The sequence below is a fragment of the Pteropus medius genome, unplaced genomic scaffold (assembly GCF_902729225.1).
Source record: "Pteropus medius unplaced genomic scaffold, Ma_sr-lr_union100, whole genome shotgun sequence".
Classification (NCBI taxonomy): domain Eukaryota; kingdom Metazoa; phylum Chordata; class Mammalia; order Chiroptera; family Pteropodidae; genus Pteropus; species Pteropus medius.
In genome coordinates this window covers 651,988-674,665 of record NW_024346692.1, presented here as the reverse complement: position 1 = coordinate 674,665, position 22,678 = coordinate 651,988, and the positions used below count along the sequence as shown (strand labels likewise).

Here is a 22,678-nt window from a genome sequence, read left to right as displayed (position 1 = left end):
TTACTCTGTGACCCTGGATAAATTGTTTGCTTCCTCTACAGGCTTCAATCTTTATCTAAATAACGAGGGCCCTGGAGCACACAGTCTCCAAGGTCCTTCCAACTCCCACATTCTGTGGTTCTTAATGTAGAGAAGCTTTATTTGCCCAAGTTTAGTTTTTTTACTGTCCCGTGAAGCCTTAAAGTTAATTTTTCTCTAAGTCTGTCAAGCTGTGCTCACTTGTTTCTCTCCATTCATTTCCCAAAGCCTGGTGTTCCATTAAGACCTAACTTAAACTTCACTTGTTCCAGGATATCCTGACCTTTAAATCTTATAGAACTTCAATCATAAACCATAATCGAGCAATCTCCATCAATACTGCTTTACCTTTCATATTACTATTCTGTGTATTTTTGTTCCTTCACCAATACTGAGCTCTCGGTGGGCAGGGACTATGTCATAGTTCTCTGTAACCCCTTAAGAACCTCACACTAAGTAGATCTGCAAGAGTCGCTTGGCAATGCTGGGTGGTTGACTGCAGGGTCATACTGTGCCAGTAAGGAAACTAGTGGTCAACGTATATTACAAGATCCCTAATTGTGAAGGAAGACCACCTCTATCTTCTACTCCTCTCTCCTCTCATACACACACTTATAAAACATAAAACTGTCATTCAAGAGCATCATCCAGATTTAGCAACAGGAATGCTTAGCTAACTCCTTGATTTTCCTTTATCTGAATCAGACAGTTACAGCCACGTTTCCCTTTGACCCAAACTCAAGTGATCACAAGCACTGTAACTTTACGGACCTCCAGCTGATCTGGGTTCTACACTTCCATGAATACATATTCTCCATGGTTATTAAGTTCCCTTACTTTTCAACACATATAGCATTATGTTACTTCCTCGCTCTTGCAACCAAATTTCCAGGAAACATCTGGAATAATATCAGAGTTAGTGTCGGAGTAAATCTACATCCTCTGCTTTATTCATTTGGAAATGACTAATTTTAACTCTTAGGACTGAAGTGAACACAGATGGATGTGTATTTTCAGGAGTTTGCTAGCACTTTCCAACAGAGATGACCAATGAAAACCCTAAAACACTGTTCAACTCCTCCTCCCTGAGAGAACTACAGAGGTCCTGCTTGGTATTCTGAGTGCTGTTCTGGGTTTTCCAACAATCCTGGGTTAGTGACTACTAAAAGTGAATCCCAAAGGTCATCAAAGAGATTTTTAAACTCAGCTTAATCATTTTAAATGAATGCTTCAGAACAGTGGTTCTCAATGCTTGTTAGATTCTAGAGCACTTTCATAAATAACAATGCTCAGCTTCCTCCTTTCCCCATCCATCGCCATTCAAAGATTTCGATCTAACTGGTTTAGAGTGAGACCTATATATCAGTATTTTCTAACAAGCACCTCAGCTATACTGAATGAATCAAGATATTACTGTTAAGTATTTTAGGTATGATAACAGCAACGTGGCTGTTTTTGAAAAAAAGTTCTTCATTAGTGGAAAAACTGGTGTAATTCAAATAAGGTCTTTGTTTAGTTAATAGTATTGTACCAACATTAATTTTCTGGTTTTGATCATTGCACTTAAGGTTCTGTAAGATGCTCACTTTAGAGGAAGCTGTGTGAGGGGTATACAAGAACTCTCTTTTGTGACTAAGTCTAAAACTGATTCAGATTAAAAGGTTTTTTTTTTTTTTAAAGAGTCCTTTACTTTTAAAGATACATACTTAAATATTTATGAATGAAATGAAATGCCTGAGATTTACTGCAAAATAGACCAGGTGAGGAGGAGGCAGGGAGTGAGTGGGGGTATAGATGAAGCAGGAGTGTTCATAAGCCTGTGGTAGCTGGCCACTGGGTATGTGAAGGTTCACAGTATTTGTCTTCTCAAATGTGTGTGTGTGTAAAATTTTCCGTCATATATATTGGAGAGAAAAAATCCCAGGTGATTCTAACATGTATGCAGGGCCAAGAAACACTGCTTGGGACTCTTAAAAATGTGGTATAATGAGGAGCTCTGTTTGGTGCTACAAAATACTTTACCCAGATCATTAAAAATGAACTAGCCGATCTTTCTGTACCATGCTTCCCTAAACTAAAAAACTACAGATATGGTTTAGAGGACCTTTCAAAAAGAAGACAAGCATTAAAAAGTTGATTTACTTTAAAATCTTCCAAGAGTCATGTCATGGTCTATTTCTAGCACAATAGTCAAAAATGATAAGGTCTTTCTTATGCCTGCAAGAGTATTTCCCAAAAAATGTTCTAAAAAAATGCTACTTCTATAAGATGTGAATAGATATTATCCAATATAAGGGTTCTAAGGTCAAAAAGTTTGAAAAGTGCTGTTGTTCTTTATTGTAATTGAGATTCCTAAAAACTTTTAATAAGACAATATGCATTGTGACTTTCTAAGGTGGTGAGGGAATATGCAAAGGGAATATACATGGACTAGTTTCATAGAACTTATTCTGGAAAATAGTGCTTTGGACCAGAGGTTCCCAAATCCCAGGTAATGAAGAATGGCATCGGAACCGTTTGGTAAGCTTATTAAAATAACGATTCACAGACCACATCCTAAACTACTGGGGGACAGGAGAGCTCAGTATTAAAAAACCCAAGCAATTCTAAGGTATAGTCATGTTTGGGACTTAACGATATGGAGATCGTAATGTAGTAAAATAGTTTATACTATATGAAAGGCCACACCAATGCCAACCAATATGAAATGTCATGTCATATTTAACAGTCTTCCAGATAAAATAATTCCATGAGAGAAGTGTATATGCATACATCTTATGAAAGATAAGTACTAGCATGTTGGAAGTGTTGGCAAATTTAAATCTATCCATATAACTAACAACTACTTTGTAATCTCAAGGATGTACTATTATATCCCTTACTAATAGATAATTAACTTTCAGTGATTCTCAACCTTTTAATTATGTTTCCTCATGTCCGCCTTCTTCTCTGGCCTGATTCGATGGCCTGAGTTGTTAAACAACTCCACAGGATGCCATTCACATAAGTGGTTTCTCCAAGATAGAGCTCCTGACCCTTTCTCTATATGACACGACTTTAAGGTACCAGGAATATAAATCCCTTCTTAATTGAAAACTTACGAAAATGTATTTACTCGTACCTTGGAGCTCCCAGAGGTGTGCCATGCAGCGGCCCAGTCAATGACATATTTAAGTGCTTAAAAGAAGTAGCTACTTACTGTTATCAATAATTACTCAACGTTTGTACCATGCTCTCTAGTTTACTAAGTACTTTCACATGAATTATCTTGCTTCTTTCCTTACAAAACCTTGTGGGTTAAGTAGGCATAATTGCTTCATCCAACTGATAAGAATCTCTGAGCTTTTTATGTGCTAACACAGTGAAAAATACAATTGTTAGCGAGGTGTCAAGGCTCCTGCTCTCAAAGAACTGACACACTATCTGAAAATAAAATATAAATTAGATACAGGAAACAGCTAAAGTCAATTTGAAGATATGATGTCAGCTAGAGCAAAGTAGTACATCAGGACTTTACACATACTAATAATAATAGCTAACACTGAGCAATTTAATCTTCACTCAACCCTTGAGGTAGATAACTACTATTAGCCCCATTTTTCAGATGAGGAAACTGAGACCATGAGAAGTTAAGTAACTTGCCCAGGCAAATAAGTGGTGAACCAGAATTCAAACTCCAGATTAGTCTAGCTCCACAGACCACTCTTTTTTGCCATCACATTTTACTGTGAGGAAAGAAAATCCCCAAAGCAATGGGACAAATGTCAAGATTAGAAAATTACTACTTCCCATAAAGCTGGGATCACTGGCTTTACCGCCCAGCAGAAAAGTGATCAAGAGTCACAGGAAATCACAATAATGAGGCAGCAATATTACTTTGTGATAATACTTACCTCCTTGATTCGTTTAACCAAAGCATTCTGATCGAAAGCAACAGCCTCTGCACACTGATGAAGGTGATCCTGATATCGGAGGCAGAGCTGCAATACCTGCTGAGAATCCAGTTTCTCCAATTTGGTATTTGTTGGGGATGTCTGGCCACTCAGTAGCCCTTCAAAGCAGAAAAAAGAATGAAATTAAATGAAATGGAAATTACTGCTAATAAACTTGTAAATAAAGTAGCTCAATATGTGTACTGAAAACTGAGTAAGAACCTAAATTTAATCCTGCATCTTTTGTTATACACTAAAGACAAGCATAGCAACTATCATTTATGGGGTATCTATTATGTGCCAAGCACTTGGCCAAGGGCTTCCTCTGTGTTATTTTTTATACTCCTAATCACCCTGGAAAGTAAAGTATCATTATAGCCATTTTACAAATGAGGAGCCCAAGGTATTAGGAATATAAATCCCTTTTTAACTGAAAACTTAGGAAGATATATTTACTCAATTACTTTTAATAATTAAAATGGTGTGAAACTGAGAAAAAATATAAAGAAACTATTAAAGAGATACAAAAATGAAAAAATTTGAAAAGTGAACAGAATGTCAGCTGACGCACTATAAATCTCATTCTTTACATTTTCTTCCAGCATCAGTTTGATTGTATAACTATTAAATTCCCTTACATTTGCATAGGGCATTATATTTCCTTTCATATAGTTTTCTTACTATTCTTTCAAGTATATAGAACAGAATAATTATTAACATTTACAGAAGAAGAAATCAACTGAAGAGGCTTTAAATGGCTTGCCCATGGTCACACAGCAAAGTCCTCACTAGAACTCATGCCTACCAACTTCTGGCCAAGGGCTTTCCACCAAGCCAAAGGTTCACACACTTTTTGGTGTTAGGACCACTTTACCCTCTCAAAAACTGAGGACTCCAAAGGGCTTTGGTTTGTGTAGTTTATATCAATATTCACCTATTAAAAATTAAACTGAGAAAATTCTGAAATAATAAATCATTTAAAAATAGCAATAATCCCATTACATGTTAGCATAAGTAACATATTTTAAGGAAAATAATTATATTTTCCAAAACAAAGACGTGTAAAGAGGGCAACTGGTTTACATTTTTGTAAGTCTTTTTAACGTCTGGCTTAATAGAAAACAGCTGGAGTCACATAGCTGCTTCTGCATTTAATCTGCTCTATTTCATACCATGTAGTCTCTGGAAAACTCCACTGTACACTTGTAAGAGAATGAGAGCAATTAGCAAATGTCTAAGTATTATTGTGAATATGGTTTGACCTCAGAGAATCCCTAACAGGGTCCTGGGGATCTCGGGGATTCCCCTGTCACACACTGAGCAGCACTATGCTAAGCCGCATTCCGTCTATACCAGAGCCGATGATACAGCGCAAGGTAGACCAAAATAAACACGCCAATGGGGTGTTCCCAGGATGATTAGGGTGGTCCCACCCTCATCAAAACTCATCCTGGGAACCCTTCCTCATTCCTGCCCACAACCACCAATGTCAAACTCTCACTAGTTCTCAGGTACTGGAGCCTAAGCCAGTGCTCTTTACCCCACGACCAGGCTGTACGATGGGCAACCCAGTTGGGCTGCCCCATAAATCCTTGGAAAGGCCAGTCAGGGCTCTTAGATCTCAATCTGGCCTGTTACGGCAGAGTGCAGGGTTGAACCCGAGGCACTGCTCTGCTCCTCCGCATTCCACTGCCAGCACTAGGTCCCTTAGCTGTTCCACTGCTGATCCCTACACAAAGGATACCAGTTACTCCAGCGAACCCACCTCTACATAGCAGCTTTTGGTGGAGCTGGTATTTGCAGAAATGAGGACTTATTTTTTAATTGAAATTTTTATCGAAACCCGGTGTACAGGATCTCGTGTATCCCTTTGTCCAGTTTCCCCCAAAGGTAACATCTTGCAAAACTACAATACAATATCCCAACCAGGATATTGCCATTGATACAATCCACTAATCTTTTTCAGATGTCCCCATTTTATTTGCACGTGTGTTGATTTAGTTCTACACAATTTTTCCACATATGTAAGTTCATGTATTCACCACCACAGATACTGAGCCATTCCATCACATGAGGATTTCTTGTGTTGCTTCTTATAACCACATCCACCTCTCTCTCATCCCCTTCCTCATCCTTAACCCCTGACAAACACTAATTGGGTCACCATTTCTAAAACTGTCATTTCAAAAACGTTTTATAAATGAAATACAACATGTAACCTTTGCAGACTGACTTATTCCACCCAGCCTCATACATTAGAGATTCATCTAAGTTGCTGCACGTATCAGTAGTTTGTTCCTTTTTATTTGAGTACTATCCACAGCATGCACATACTGGTGTTTATTTAACCATTCACCTCCTGAAGGACATCTGAGCTGTTTCCAGTTTGTGGCTCTTACAGACAATGCTGCTACGAACAGTCGTGTACAGGTTTTTGTGTAAACATAAGTTTTCATTTCTCTGGGATAAATGCCCAAGAGAGCAACTGCTGAGTTGTATGGTAACTGCATGTGTAATTTTATAAGAAACTGCCAGTTTATTCTAGTGTCTCCAAACAAGGAAATGGGAATTTTCAGACCACTAAAATCTAACAAAATTATCAAGGGTTATCCTATCACTGAGAAATAATACAGTCCCAGAACAGACTTGGGGAGGAAGGTACCAAAAGCTTTTTGCTCTCAATCCAAGACTGAAGTAGGAAAAGAGTGAGCATGCAACATGCAAGGGGGAATGAATGATTTTGTGCCATCGATAGTGGCCAGGATAATGTAAAGGTCATAAAGAAAATTATGATAAATCCAACAGTATAAAAAGATCCCTCAGGGCAAAAAATACCAACAGTAAAAAAAGAAACCAAGGAAAAATATTTGCAACTCATACCAAAAAGGGTAAACTTCCTATTACATAAAGAGCTCCTAGAAACTGGCAAGCAAAAAATCAGCAAAAGATAGAGGATATGAAAGGTGTTTCACAGAAAAGGAAATACCAATGCTTTGACTCTAAGAAAAGATGTACAACTTCACTCATCATAAGAAAAACTTCACTGCTAGCCCAGTTTTCACCGATCATATTGGTAAAAATCCAAAAGTATGATAAAAGCTCCATAGCTGGAACTATGAGGAAACAGACATAGATGACTAGTGCATAAGTTGTTAACATCTCCACAGAGGGCAATTTGGCACGGCTATCAAAATTACAAATGCATAAAGCCTTTGATGCAGAAATTTCACTACTAGGAATTTACACATACATTGTTAGCACACGTGCTAAATGACGTATAATGTATATATAAGATTCTTTGCAGCAGTGATTGTAATAATAAATACGAGCAAACATCTCGCTGTCCATTAGTAAGAAGCTTGTTGATTAAATCATGGTACATCCATAAATAGTATTATATGACTATAGAAAAAAATGAGTAAGCTCTGTATGTAGTCACATTAAGAAACCTCCATAAGATTTAAGTATATAAAATAAAAATATATAGGATACTGTATAGAGTATGCTACCATTATGTAAGAAGGGGGACAAGTAAATAAAAACATATATTCGTATTCACTTATATTTGCACAAAGAAACTCTGCAATGATAAGAATTAGATGGAGAAAGAGGGTATGAAGAGAGATTTTCATAACAGACTTTTAACATTTTTTAAACCATATAATGTATTTCTCTTTCAAACATTTTTATTTTTTTATTTTTTATTTATTTATTTTTTTAGGCGAGGCAACCCTTGGTTGACCTCACAGACTGCAAGAACCTTCTCAGCTTACAATCCCTTATTTTTTATTTTTTTTTGCGCCTATAGCACCTGGTCTTCCTAGGTGGTCTCCCATCCAAGTAGTAACCAGGCCTGGCCCTGCTTAGCTTCCGAGGTCAGACGAGATTGAGCTTGCTCAGGGTAGCACAGCCTTAGACTCTTTCAAAACATTTTTAAATAAACTCATTTTAACAAAAAGTGGCCAAGGTCTTTCCCACCTATTAGTAATGTTTTGTTGGGCAGTTTTCCTTTTTTCCTTTACCCCAAATATCCCCAACTCTGTAAGTCAAAACCAGTTACTACTATCTTTCATTCTCACCAAGGTTTATATGGCTGAATACACGTTAAAACAGTATCTTCTAGGCAATGAAAAGCCTCATTACAAACTGTGAGCTGGTAGAACAGGGACCATGTTTTATTTACCTTTTTATCCCTTGGGTCTAACATATAGCACCTCTGGTACATACCAGGTTCTCAAATTAGGTTAAGAAGATGCAATTCTGCTGAAATTCCAAGGAAGGAGTGAGCTGAGTTAGACTCTAGGAGGAAAAAAGGCTTTTCAGGGTCCCTACTCTGTATTCTCCACATACACTAAAGAGTGAGGCCTGGTCCCAGTCTGAATCTGCTCTTCCAAAGTGGACAGAAAGATTTCCAGTGCTTGAGATGACTACTGGGAACCTGTGCTAAAGACCCAGAGGAGAAAAACTACAGGTCCAGCTCAAGCTTCCGAAAGGCCAAAGCAGAAGACACAACCCAACTTTAGCTCACAAAACAAAACTCTTACTCTTCCTCTTTAAAAAAATAGCAGGGGTAGGGAGGGGGCAGATTTTGAGAAAGCTGTCAGGTCCAGAAGGTACACTAAGGTTGCCCAGCCAACTTCAAAGTCAAAGAAATTATACTTTAAATCACCCTTATAAACCACAATTGTACGCTCGAAATCATCTAAAAATAAAGCTCAGGTATAAGGGTCTATTATCAGAATATGTTTCTTTGACTTACAGGAATCTCTGAAAATCTGCCACAAACCCTCCTCCAGATGACAGAAGCAAGACAGAGAAAAAAACGATAGGCCACTTTTTCTATTCTTGAAGTTACAAACTGTGGCAACCCAGGCAAATTCTAGAAGAAATAGATACAAAGCACTCCCATCATTCTTAAGTGTCAGGAACCCATCTCCCTCATTTTGATGACTGAACCATCCCTATATTTTCTGATAAAAGGAGGAGGGAGGACAGAAAGTTAGATAAATTTAGAGATGGTAAATTTTGTCATTTTTAGGAGATGATAAACTACCAGCTCTCAGATCTGTTTTTATTCTGAATGCACATTAAGGATTTAAAAAAATTCCTTAATGTGGATGCTTTAAATGAGTTGTGTATTCTCCGGCTCTCTCCACTTTCTACTGTCTTACACCCAGCCAGCTTTACTCATTCACATTGTGGGCCCAGTTTCTGTGGGCCTCTAGGTTTACACCGCTGTCTGAATTCCTACTTACCAACTCTAATAAAAACCTAAACCCTTAAGTAACAGAGAATGAACCACATATCACTTTGAAGTTATTTTGTGTATAATTTTATAAATGTTCTTTATGATTAAGATTTTTTCTTTTTTTACTTTTTATTATATGTTTTTAAATGTCTAGAAAAGTAGGAAAAACTATGTACCCAAATATTCACCATTTACGTTCCACAACTAACACTTTATCATATCTACTTCAACTTTCTTTATATTTTTTTCTTTTCCTGAGCCACTAAAAATTATGGATATCATGACACTTCACTCCTAATAAATATACTATTCTTCCACATATTTATGGTTAGTTTTTCACATTAAATAAGTTTCTAAATTACGTCTTCCTTACTGTGCTACAGAAAAGGACCATTACGCTCGGTTTTCTAATTCCTCTTTAACTTAAAACAGTGATATACACAAGGTAGATGTTTACTGAGTTAAAAACCTGATCTAATAGATTCCATATATTAAGGGTTCGTTTTGCAAATGGTAAAAACTGAAGACATTTCCTAAGACCCTGGTGAAACCACTTTGTTTATACAGGAATGGAGAGGGGGCTCCAAGGAATGGGTAAGGACCAAGACTGAATATTACACTGATCCAGCAAACGACCATCTGTACCTACCTCTTTGTGTAAAGTGTTGAGTGGAAAAATCATCACGGTTAGAAATTTGGAAAATACTTTGCTGAGCAATCTTTTTCTTTTTGAAATGTCAGGTAAGGGGAAAAAAGTTTTTCTAAAGTATAGTAAAGAGCCATGTGGGTATTAACCTAGGCTATTCCCAAGCTGAATTCCTTGATTTTTAAAGTCTTAGCCACTTATTGGACTAGAAATTAGTATTGAGCGTAGTGGGGCCCATGTCTGAGAAACAGTGTAACAAGCTCCATTTTCTACTACAGAATCTAGAAAACAAAATCTATGTAATGCTGTCAAAAGTTATTGAGAGGGTACAATTAAGCAACAACAGATCATGAAAAAAGAAACTATTTCTCTCTAAAACCAATAAGAGATTTTTGACTATACTGGTCATGGTATATGGCAAAGACAAAAAGCACAGAAGCCATGTGTATTCCTTATGTGAACAAACTAGTTCTCAAAGGCACTCCTTTACCTTTTCCTAAAGGGAAAAGTCTAAAAATATCTGCCCAACCTGGACAGGGTCTTATGTGTTAGTGATCAATTCCTTTGGGGAATTTAGAAAAGGGTGCCCTCCATGACTGGTTCCCTTAGAAACTTTTATCTCATTCAGTCACCTCAGAGGAGCATCAATCTCATGCAGGAGAAGGAGCCACTCAGAATGGCTATCGTCATTGTTTCGGTTAAACTATGTGGCAGAAGAGACTGCAAGTACAAACAAGCACAGTATAACATGCCAACCTAACACAATGTTCAGTGTGGATATAAACAATGCTCCCAGGATCTCCCTCTTAACAGTTTCTAATGACTACCAGAGGCCGAAAAAGCACTCTCACTGAGGTAGTACTATAGACAGAATGTTTGTGTCCCCTGCCAAAATTCAGATATTGAAACCTAATCCCCAATGGCATGGTATGAGGAGATGGGGTTTTTGGGAGGTGATGAGGTTACAAGGGTGGAGCCCTCATAAATGGAATTAGTGCTATTATGAAAGAGACCCCAGAGAGCTCATTTGCCCCTGCCAGCATGTGAGCACACAGCAAAAAGACAGCTGTCTATAAACTAGGAAGCAAGCCTTCACCAGATAGCAAATCAGCCAGCACCTTAATCTTGGACTTTTCAGCCTCCAGAACCATGAAAATAAATTCCTGTTGTTTATAAGGCACCCAATCTATGGTATTCTGTTATAGCAGCTCAAATAAACAAAGACAGGGAGAATGAGAAAAGCTGAATTTAGCCCCATTATTTATTAGCTTTGTGAATTGTGACAGTTTAGTTTATATCTCTGCACCTCAATTTTCTCATATGTAAAACTTGTACAATGAAAATTCTAAAACACTGCTGAAAGAAATTGAAGAAGACATAAATAAATAGACAACTCATGTTGCATGACTTGGAAGACTTAATATTGTTAAGATGTCAATACTTCCTAAAGTGATCTAAAGATTCAATGCAACCCCTATCAAAATTCTAATGACCTTTTTTGCAGAAATAGAAAAACCCATTGTAAAATTCATATGGAATCTCAAAGGACTCCCAATAGCCAAAACAATCTTAAAAAAGAAGAACAAAAGTAAAAGACTCACGCTTCCTGATTTCAAAACTTACTACAAAGCTACAGTAATCAAAACAGTGTGGTAATGGCATAAAGAAAGACATACAGATCAATCGAATCTAATAGCCCAGAAATAAATCCTTACATACATAGTTTAATGATTTTCTACAAGAGACCATTTAATGGAAGAAAGGATTTTCTTTTCAACAAATGATGCTAACCAATGGTATATATCCTCATGCAAAAGAATATAGTTAAACCCTTATCTAACACCATAGACAAAAATTAACTTAAAATGGACCAAAGATCTAACACTATAAATCTCTCAGAAGAAAAGATAGGGCAAAAGCTCACAACATTGGACTTGGCAATGATTTTTTAGATATGACATCAAAGATACAGGCAACAAAAGAAAAAAAATAGACAAATTGGACTTCATGAAAATTTAAAGTTTGTACATCAAAAGGCACTATCAACAGAGTAAAAAAAGGCAACCCACAGAATGGGAGAAAATATTTGCAAATCATATATCTGATAAGGGATTAATATTCAAAATAATATATAGAAAACTAAAACGTAACATAAAAAAAATTCGATTCAAAAGACCTGAATAGACATTTCTCCAAAGAAGATATAAAGTGGCCAATAAGCACTAAGCACATGAGAAGATGCTCAATATCACTAATCATAAAGGAAATGCAAATCAAAACTACAATGAGATACCAACTCACACTCATTAGAATGGCTACTATTTAAAAAAAAACAAAACAGAAAATAAGTGTTGGAGAGGATGTGGAGAAATGGGAACCCTTGAGCACTCCTGACAGGAATGTAAAATGGTACAATCACTGTGAAAAACAACATGGCAGTTCCTCGAAAAATTAAACATAAAGTTACCTTACGGGTACCAACAATTCCACTTTTGGGTAAATACCCAAAAGAACTAAAAGCAGGTCTCAAAGAGATATTTGTAGAGTCATGTTCACAGTAGCATTGTCCACAATAGTTAAGATGTGGAAGCCACCCAAGCATCCATCAATGGATGAACGGATAAGCAAAATGTGGTATTTACGTAGTGTTATATTAGTCTTAAAAAAGAAATTCTGACATATGCTACAACATGGATGAACCTTGAGAACAGTTTGCTAAGTGAAATAAACCAGACACAAAAGGGCAATTACACTTACATGAGGTGCATAAAATAGTCAGAGAAAGAAAGTAGCATATTGGCTGCCAGGGGTTGAGGGGAGCAGGGAAAAGGGAGTTACCGTGTAATGGGTACAGCGTTTCAATTTGGGATGATGGAAAAGTTCTGGAAATGAATGGTGGTGGTGTTTCACAACGATGTGAATACGCTTAATGCCACTGAACTGTACAATCAAAAAAGTTAAAATGGTAAATTTTGTGTTATGTATATTTTACCACAAAAAAAAAATCAAGATTTTAATATTTGCTAAGCAAAAATATTCCACAATACCTCTAATAAAGCAGCAAAAAAAAAAAAAAAAAAAAAAAAAAATGTGGCCAATAGGGAATGAAATGAAAAAAAGAAAACAATAAATCAAGGGAAAAATAAATCTCATTTCCTTCTCTGAAAACTGAGCAAGTTGAATCGTATTTTTTCCAAGTCTGAACTTAGAAAATTCCATGTTTCTATGAGGAGAGTGATAGTATTATTCTATACAGCTACAACATATTTCTTTGATTACAGGATTGTTTGTAGAAAGAAATACAGTTAAGTTTAGAAGACCCTTACTTTGAGTATGAAAATAAAAGAAATGCAATCTACTACAAATATTCACAGTTTAGATGCTATAACCATTCAAGATCTCTCACTGAATGAATGCAGAAAGCCCATTTCGTCTCCCTTTTTTGGAAGAGTGAATGCCAGCTTCTAAAAATGGGGCACCTGGGTCCTCCTTGCAACTTGGCAGCTAGTGTTCACCAAACTCAGGAGTTCTCCACTTGCTGAAACATCAATACCCCCAAACTGCAGCTTTCCATACAAAGTGAAGATGGTTGTTTGGAGGACCAAATGATTCTTCCCTTTCTAAGAGAGTTTTCTTTAAGGAACTGAAAGCATTCTTTAAAACTTGGCATTTAACACATGACTCTGCTTACACTAATTTGAAGTGTATACACAACTTCTTAGAAATGCAGACCTTGCAAGGCACACCAGGGCTGAATTTAAATGTGGGGAAGGTATCTTTAGAGGGTCAACAGCGATCACACTGGGGAGCTGAGCTGAAATTTTTTCTTGACGTTTTCAGAAAGATGAATCACGGATTCACTTTAAATACATGAAGTACTAAGAAAAAGACGCAATAAAAAAATCTGAAATATTAATACCAGGACTTTCCTACTCAAAGGGGTTGCCCCTCTTATAGGTGTTAACTCATGGTTTCCTTGAAGGATCACACACTCTGGGCAACAAGAAAGACAGGATTGTTTACACTGGAGAAAACGCCCTGATCAGATGGAAATTCTCACTTATTAATAGCTTAAAATGCTGAGGCAATACTATTAATGTATAACAATTAATTTCTAAGAACAAGATCAATTTTAGAAAAAACATTGATTTTTCCACACATGAAGTCTACTGATGAGGAAAACAATCTCAATTTCTATTTAGCTTATATATAATCTACAGGAAATATAAAATATGTCTTCTACACCCAGAGAGTTAAGACCCGAGAAGCTGGCAATAAAGTAAAGTGTCACATAGGAGAGCCTATTTGCCTATTATACCACAAAGCTAAAGAACCAAGAGTCCCTTTTCCCCCACCTACCCTAGAATACACATGACAGAAGTTCCAATCTATACACTGCACCCTACCCCCGACTCTAAGTAAAGAGTAATGTTGTGAAATAGGGACCTTCCACGAGGTACATTCCCTGGTGACAGCACTTTCCAGAAAAAAAAAAAAGGTTTCTAAGGCAGCAGCAGAAACAGAACCAGTTGCAAAGTCCAGTCTCCACTGCCAGCTAGCACTGTTTGTGGTACAAGGTGTGTCAAGTGCTTGGTCATGGCGGCAGTACTGACCTCACTGGTCATTCTGTGTCATGATTTTGGCCATTATACTTGGATAGGTAGCCCAAAACCTGATTGTGGAGCTCTTCTGGAGATTCTGTAAACTATCTATCATCTTTTCAATAAATTCTGACTGATACACTTCACTTCAATTCCTCTACCAGTAAAAGAGGGATAATACTATAAAAATTGAGAGGATTAAATAATATGTTAAGTCTTTTTTAAACAATTAGCTTAGTAAATTAATAAATAATTTACTAAAATTTAACTATTTCAGATACTATATAAAGCATTTTACATTTCATGAGTGAGAAAAACAATAGCTACCATTAATAACAGCACTCTTACCAACCACTCTATGAAGCATGTTATTTAACTGTCAGGAGGACCTCGGGAGGCATTTTATTATCTTCTATACTTAGTAAATATAGTAATACAGTAGTAATAATAATCATGACAACAAATCACAGTGATGGAAATAAGTGCTGGAATTAACAAATAAAAAACTATAAATTAATGATTTTTGTTCACAGAAATATTACTGTAATTTAAACATGAGAGCTCTGGAGTTGCCAATTCTTGAAATTTTGGTGTACATCATTGGGCAACTTACTTGAGGAATTAACTTAAAATACTACTTTCCTCTTAATTTATGCTTAAGATAGTTTTGCTTATTTGAGATTTGGTTTGAAAACAAAAGTTTTCAGTAGCAACATAACTCACGTATAACTAAATCTTACTCTTTATGAGTTGTATCTCTGGAGCACGCCTGGTTAAAGGTTCATTTTTGGCATTTACCAAAGCATCCTTTTTGTGCATTTTTTTTTGACATTCTTGCTTTTACCCTAGTTGCCTCGTAAGGTCTGTGAGGGAAGAAATCATGTATTTTTATCTCTGAAAGACCCAAGGCACATAAGTGTTTCATAGACATCTACAAAGTAGTTCTCCATAGATGTTTGCTGTTTCATACACTGAGAAATGCTTACATTCGGATGAGTCCTGCAAACACATAATTGGTGCCCCCTTAGGTCTTGGCTAAAGATCCCTAACTTCTGAAGGCTCAAGTACCCAGTTACTTCATTCCACTTCCTCCAAGCAAAGCTCTGATTTAAATTTATTTCTCACCAGCGTAAGAGACACACATTCTATTCATATCTCTCCAAAGAAATGAACTCATTCCTGTCTCTAAAGTAAACTTACGTCACCCATATTTAAAGATATGGGCTCTTCTTGTGTGAGTAGTGAATGAGACCTTATCTATAAATCACTTGACTGCAGCCTTTTGAAAATTCGGCTAAGGCAGTTATGTGGAACTACACAATAAAAGTGATACCAAAGGTCAACAAAACCAAGGATTATACTTTGCTCCTTCCCTCTAGCAACTACGTAAAAACACACACACCATATATATCCCATCATCACTCAGTCAAAACTTAATTGATCTAAAGTAATTAAATCATATATTCAGCAAGTTGATTCCTTGGTTCTCTGACCCCTGGTCTCAAGTTCATTGAGATAACATATCTGAATCCCAGTGTGACCATAAATATAAAGATTTCTATCACAGGGCTGAAAGAACAGGTTTTTACATTCCAAGTCCATCAAGCATGTGCGTCACTGCCTTTGTTGTAGAAGATTCTCAAGTTATAAAAATTCAAACTTTTCCCACTATCTCTAAAGCACCCAGCTGTGAAAACATCCTCCTTTATGAAACATATCAGTTGATGATACTCAGAAAAAATGTTATGTCATTATTTGTTACTCTTTTCTCATTCTGTACTTCAGTTTCCTCAGAAACAGAAAGGAGCCCCAGAGGGGACTAGGGAGAGATCGGCGATCATAGGAAGGAAATCCTTGGTACCCCAAGCCAAGGAGAGGAGCTGAGGTTATGGAAGACAAACAAGTAGAAGCCATATACCTCCAATCATCACACGCACAACACCAATGTGAGATAATAACCAAGTAACCCAAAGACACAAACATCATTAGAACAGAAATACCTCTGATCTTATGATGAAATTAATATAAGTAAATTAGGGAGACAGACTTGCAAACGGGTTAAATACACAGGTTTTAGAATTAGACCTGGGTTTAAATCTTGGCTCTATCTTTAAAAGCTGTGTGACAGGAAAAGTCTTTAAACCTCACTGAACCTCAGCAGCCTCATCTGCCAAATGAAGAAAATGTCTACCAAGTTTAAAAATATATGGATAGTTTTTCTATCCTACCTATGTTCACATATATAATTTTTATTATAAAGACAAGGTTAAATTATACCTTGGAAGAAAACAAAGACTAAGAGTAGGTTAAACATATGTTTGTTATATGTTAATTACAGTAGAAGCTAATAGATAAATATATAAAAGTGAAATATTTCCAGGATTATTTTTAGGGAGCCTTTCATTATGAAACAGTACATAAAAGTTACAGGAAATCAAATTTGGCCTTAAGTGAAGGAACTGCTCTCAACTAATCAAAGCTGTCCAATAAAGGAGTAGATTGCCTTGTATGACAAAGAGCTGCTTGGGATTAAATATTCAGCAAGTCAAGACCAGAAATCTACTTCAATGAGATATTCCACAAAATACACTCAATTCAGGGACTCTACATGAAATAGACTGGATGATAAAACTTTAAAAGTCCATTCCAATTCTAAGATTCTACAATCTTTGAACACTACAATGCACAGCCAACTCTAGTATCCATAGTAGGGTAGATTCCACCTTTAATATTGTCCCCAATAAGAGAAGGGTCTCCAAAGTCAGGTAAGAGACAGGTTTGCCACTCAAATATGAGAGAAGCCCAGATAGTGGATCTCATGACCTCCCCAAATCATATTGTTTTCCTCTCTCTCGACAACTTTTTTTCCCCTTGATGCCTTGCTTATAATTTATTCATTCTAATTCCACAAATGTTTACTTACCTCTTCTATAAGTCCACTTGAAAGAAACAAACTGAAACTCTAAAGGTTTATATACCAAGATTGTTTACTGCAGTATTATTTTAATACCAAAAATGTCCTCCAAGGGGAAAATGATTATATAACTATACAACTATTATTATATGTTTATGCAAAAAAATGCTATACGGCTATTAAAATGGTGTTTTCAAATAATATTAAATGACACGAGAAATATCACAATATAATTTTAAGTAAAAATGTGATTTAAATGACAAACTCAGCATAATTCTAATTTTAAAGTAAATGCATTTCAGATATATTTTTGTACTGGAAGGAAATACATAGAAAATGTTAACAATGGCTATGTCCAGGTGGTGGCATTTTTAATTTTCTTTTTTGAAATAGTTTTCCAAATTATCTAATATAATCATATATTCACTTAGTGATCATAAAAAACATTACTTAAAAAAATAAATATAAGCAAAAAAAGCTGTTATAGTTATCTTGGGTTTGTAACTCTGAAAGTGAAAACAATTCCTTTGAAAGGCGGAAGCCTGGAATAAAAAAGCAAGTTTGCAATTGACTCTGTGTTTGAGATGGTTGCTAAGCATAATGCTGTCCTTAAATTAATCAGTAAACAAGAAACAGCTGAGACAATATCCAGTTTTATTGAGGATGTGGAGCAACAGGAACTCTCAAACACAGCTAGCAAGGATATAAACCAGCATGATCGCTCTGAAGAGTAATTTGACTGTATCTAGTAATACTGAAAATGTGTGCACCCTGCTGGACAGTAATTTATTCCGAGTTACATACCCTAGAGAAAACTGTCATACATTTGTACAAGGAGACATAGATAAGGATGCCCAATGCAAAACTGTTTAATAGTAAAAAAATTTGAAACAGCTCGAACATTAGCAGGGCAATGATTAAATAAACTGTGAAACAGTCACTCAATGGAATACTATACAGCAGTAAAAATGAGGCATATATCGACATGGATAAATCTCAAAATACATACCAAAAAAAAAAAAAAAAAAAAAGTTATAGAAGTATAAGAAAGATGTATACAGTAGAATGTGATTTATATAAAGTCAAAACACATAAAAGAACATTAGATATTGTTTAGAGATATATAAATATGCAGTAAAAAGTAAAGCCGCAAAAAAATGCATGGGCATGATGAACACCAGTCAGATCAATGATTCCTGGTAGAGAGAAAGGAAGAAGAAATATTAGGGAAGGTTACAAAAGGGTGGCGAGGGAGCTTTATGTTTGAAATGTTTTCTCACTCCCGCCCCCTGGAGACAGGGAAAAAAAAGATATAAAGCAAATATGGCCAAAATATTAAAATCTGACAAAGTTGGTAAATGAAGATCCAGGTGTTATTTTTTTTCTATATGCTGAGATATTCCAACTGAAAAAAGAAATTTTAGGTAGCAGCTGGCAATCTCTATCGAGGGCAAGGCTCTATTCACTGAAGTAATTCTTAAACTCTTGAGTCTGAGACCCCTTTGCAAACCTGATGGAAGCTATCATGCCACTCCCCACAGAGGTTTATTACACCACCATCACTCCACCCTCATTCAGTAAAATGTATACTCTCTCTGTAGCCATGCGGTTGACCAAGGTAATTTCTACTCATGCCCAGAGTTAGCAAGACCAGACAATTCGGAAGGCAGTGACACATGGCTGCTCAGAAAGATAGCCTGTGACAAAAACAAGACTTTCACTGAAGAAAGACTGCCAGAGTGTTTGGCAACTAGTGAGGACGCTAAAATCCCAATGATAGTAACACACAACTGAAAGTCTTCAAAACTAATTTAAATGGTTTGAGGAGCATTAAAAGAAATGTTCTTATACTTAATTAAGCCTTGGTGCAAAATCAAAATTTTAAATTAAATTGCGACTGATAATGAAGATGAGTGAGATTTTTGTTCATATTTCTCAATACTTTCCTCTATTTGCACACCTTATTTAATAACATTTAATTTGCCTAATTTTTATGTTAATATTTGACTAATGGTTATGCTAGCTTTTCCAATAAAGCACTGTATTATTTTCAGAAAGTTCAGATAAATGAAAAAATGATACTTTTGGTTAGTAACTCAGTTAATGAAGTCTAAGGAAAATGGCTGCTGAGACCAAGAAGCCGTAATGAAAGAAACAGCTGACAATACACCTAAGTTGCTGGCTAAGTATCTGGAAGGACAGAGTCTTTTGAGTCTTAAAGAAATCAAACCTACAAAGGGACAGCAAATACTATAATTTAACATTCCATGTGAAAGTCTTAAACTGACTTAGACAAGTTTCTCCCCTGGAAGTTCGAAATCTGTGATACACTAAATTGTCCCAGAAATACTGACATTGTATACTTAACAATGCCATGTAAAATCTCCAGGTTCTTTGTTATTCCCATCTTTATATACCAATCCAAATCTTTTCTTCACACATGCCTCTTCCCCCATGTCCCGCTGGTCCTGTTATTCCCTCTACCTTAACTTCTACCCCTGCCTCTACTCCTGGGCTATATACATTTGCTGCCTCGCAGAAAAAGAGATACCAACCACAAAACTGTAGATCTGGGAGAAGAATAATGGGCTAGTTAAGAAGCCATTTCCACCTCACTCTTTTCTTTCCTGGCAATGTCCTTCTCTGCCATCCACCTTTCCAAACCGCTTTTCCCAATAGTGGTTTTTTAATGAAATCTCTTCTGAATGAAACCTATAAATGCACAACTCCTAAGACTTTCCAAGACCTTCATGCAAAACAAACAATAAATAAAACCGTGCTGCTTAATAATACTAAAAAGCCCATATTGGTTTCAGTTCTGCCCCTTCTTTGGTGTAGGGGAGGATTTGGAAGAATAAGGGCCTCTCTGGCTGTCACAGAGACTAGGGACACTAGTGGTATTTAGTGGAAAGGGGTACTAATCATCCTCCAATACACAGGGCAGTCCCATGCAATGAAGACTGGTCTGTCCAAAACGCCAGCAGTGTCTCCAACCCCCTCCCCAACTCTTTTAATGCAACACTGGCCAACAGACATTCACTGAGGGAGGTAACTTCAGCTAATTTTCATAAATATCCAGCTCATCTTGGCATTTCTTGGCTTTTAGGAATATGCAAAACAGGCCATCAGGTTCTCCAAATTCCCAATGTCACACAGAATTCTAAGGAGGGGATGGCAGGTGGTGGCACACACTCCACATAGTCTGCAGTATTACCTTCTGGTGTTTGGAAATCCTAAAATAAAATGACTATGTTTTGAGTTTGGTATCACTATGTTCTAGAGACTTCCTCACTCTCACTTGAATGCAGCACTTTACTGAGCCAAAACAGCTACAGGGGCCATTCTTCCCTGAAAATGAGTCAAGGCGGTTACATAACCCTCCACAGGGATCCACACACAGCGACCTCAGAGGGAGTGTGGGAGGGGCCTGGTAAACATCTCTCCTCTTCATCAGTTCATGCTCCAACTCAGATTCCTCCTGACAAAACAAACATGGCTTTTATGTCATAGTAATTCTTTTGTAGCAGGCAACTCATTCTCACATTCCTTCTCCTGCTTATTTTTTTCCCCATAATTCTTTACCCTTTGCCCACAATCGCTCCTCCCCGCCATGTTGTACTATTTGTATGGAAAAAAAATTTTGAGTTGTTTCTTGCCAAGTGTGACATCAACTCATTCTTATTTAATGATGTCCAGCAAGAACTTGCTCTCCCAAAACGTTTGCTAGTTTTGAAGCAACAAGATTACTAACTGCATTTTGTTTCCTCTGTCTCTTCTTTTTGATGTATTAGTGTGTCTTCTGAAACAATGATGTAACGCTTCATTTCTATGACCCAAGGCACTATACATGTATGTATAAAATATCTTTTCAAACAGCTTTAGGAGGACAAAGTATTGCCTCTGTTACTAAAAGGAAACACAGAACGTGATGAGTTAACCTGATAATTTAAAATCTTCCTAAAAAAGATAGCTCTTTCAATAACAAGAAAGAGCTATCAATATTAAAGAAAATACAAGTCTAAAATTCTATTCTAAGAACTTCTGTTTCGTAGGGAGGAAAAAAAAAAAAGAATATGGGTGACCCTTAAAAATAATCAGAGAGACATTTGCTACTTCATGCTTAACATCACTTTGGCAAAGCACTACCTTTTGAATGATTTTAAAAAGCCAACGATTTTATTCTACTCATAAGATAAGCTAAAATTCAGAATTATTTTCTGTTAGCTTATTGGAAAAACTGGTGCTGGTGTTCTTAATATGTGTCCAACTATGATGGAACTACTGAGCTATGTCAGGTACTAATCCCTCCTCACGAAGAAGTCTTCTTTAAAACCCTTTCCATTCCATTCCTCTGTTAATTAAAATGCGCAATTGAAAACTATTATTACCTAGTTCTCCCTCCTTCAGGGGCTATTACCAGAAAACCACACTTAATTATCAGAAGGCATCCGTTAGGGGTGGTCCTAGGCATGAGTGCCAATTCTGTCACATTCCAATGTTTGCTGAGCAGGACAACACTGAGGAAACTAATCCACATAGAAAATGTTGTGTGATGCCCCTCTAACATCCTCCTGGTTAATTTTCTAGAATGTCAAGGCACTTTGAGGCTTCCAGTGCCACCCAAGAAGAGTCAGTTTAGATACAAAGCACCTAGACATAATTTCAGAGGTGTCACTTACTGCTCAGAAGTCTCTAGGGAGACAGCTAGTTCTGTTTGGGGGGTTCAAAGTCCTCAAAGACTCAAGGTTTCAAATAAACGAGGAGAGGAAAAAGAAAACATATACCTTCCTGGGGAACTGCAACTATTTAACAAAAACAAGTACAAAAAGTCTATAGAGAAAAGTAAGAAAATCCTCAGTTTGTGCTTCTGTGGTACATGTGTGCTGCGTGCAGGGTGTGTGTGTGTGTGTGTGTGTGTGTGTGTGTGTGTGTGTGTGTGTGTGTGTGTGTGTGTGTGTGTGTGTGTGTGTGTGAAGCCAGCTCAAAAAAAAGACAAAGGAAAAGGCCTTGAAAGTTTTAATTATAGAAAATTGCTCAGGTGACTTCATCCCATCCACATGCTTTTGATTTTCAAAAAGTATGATGAGCACTTTTTAAGTTAGTGTTCCGGAAAAGCTGCAGCTGTTCAGCACAGATTTCACATGCTCAGTTAAGAACATTATTTTATCAACATAAAGGTTAATAGCTTCTAAATGAAGGTAGCACTTTCCAACATGAGTACCATAAATTCATGTTAGCATTCACTTTGTTTAAAGATACAGACCCAGAAGGACAAATTGGTCCTTGGCATGAACAGTAAAATAATAATATGAAGACTCA

At 36.7% G+C, this 22,678-nt stretch overlaps 1 protein-coding gene and 1 pseudogene across 2 annotated transcripts in view; both read right to left on the bottom strand.

Annotated features, from left to right (window-relative positions):
* BORCS5 (BLOC-1 related complex subunit 5) overlaps nucleotides 1-22,678 on the bottom strand; it is a 74,525-nt gene that overhangs the window by 18,590 nt on the left and 33,257 nt on the right. For both annotated transcript variants that reach the window (XM_039876378.1, XM_039876377.1), the window contains exon 3: nucleotides 3,912-4,069. In XM_039876378.1, the coding sequence (XP_039732312.1) occupies nucleotides 3,912-4,069 (158 nt within the window). The remainder of the gene's footprint in view (nucleotides 1-3,911; nucleotides 4,070-22,678) is intronic.
* Nucleotides 7,750-7,868, bottom strand: LOC120613786 (uncharacterized; annotated as a pseudogene).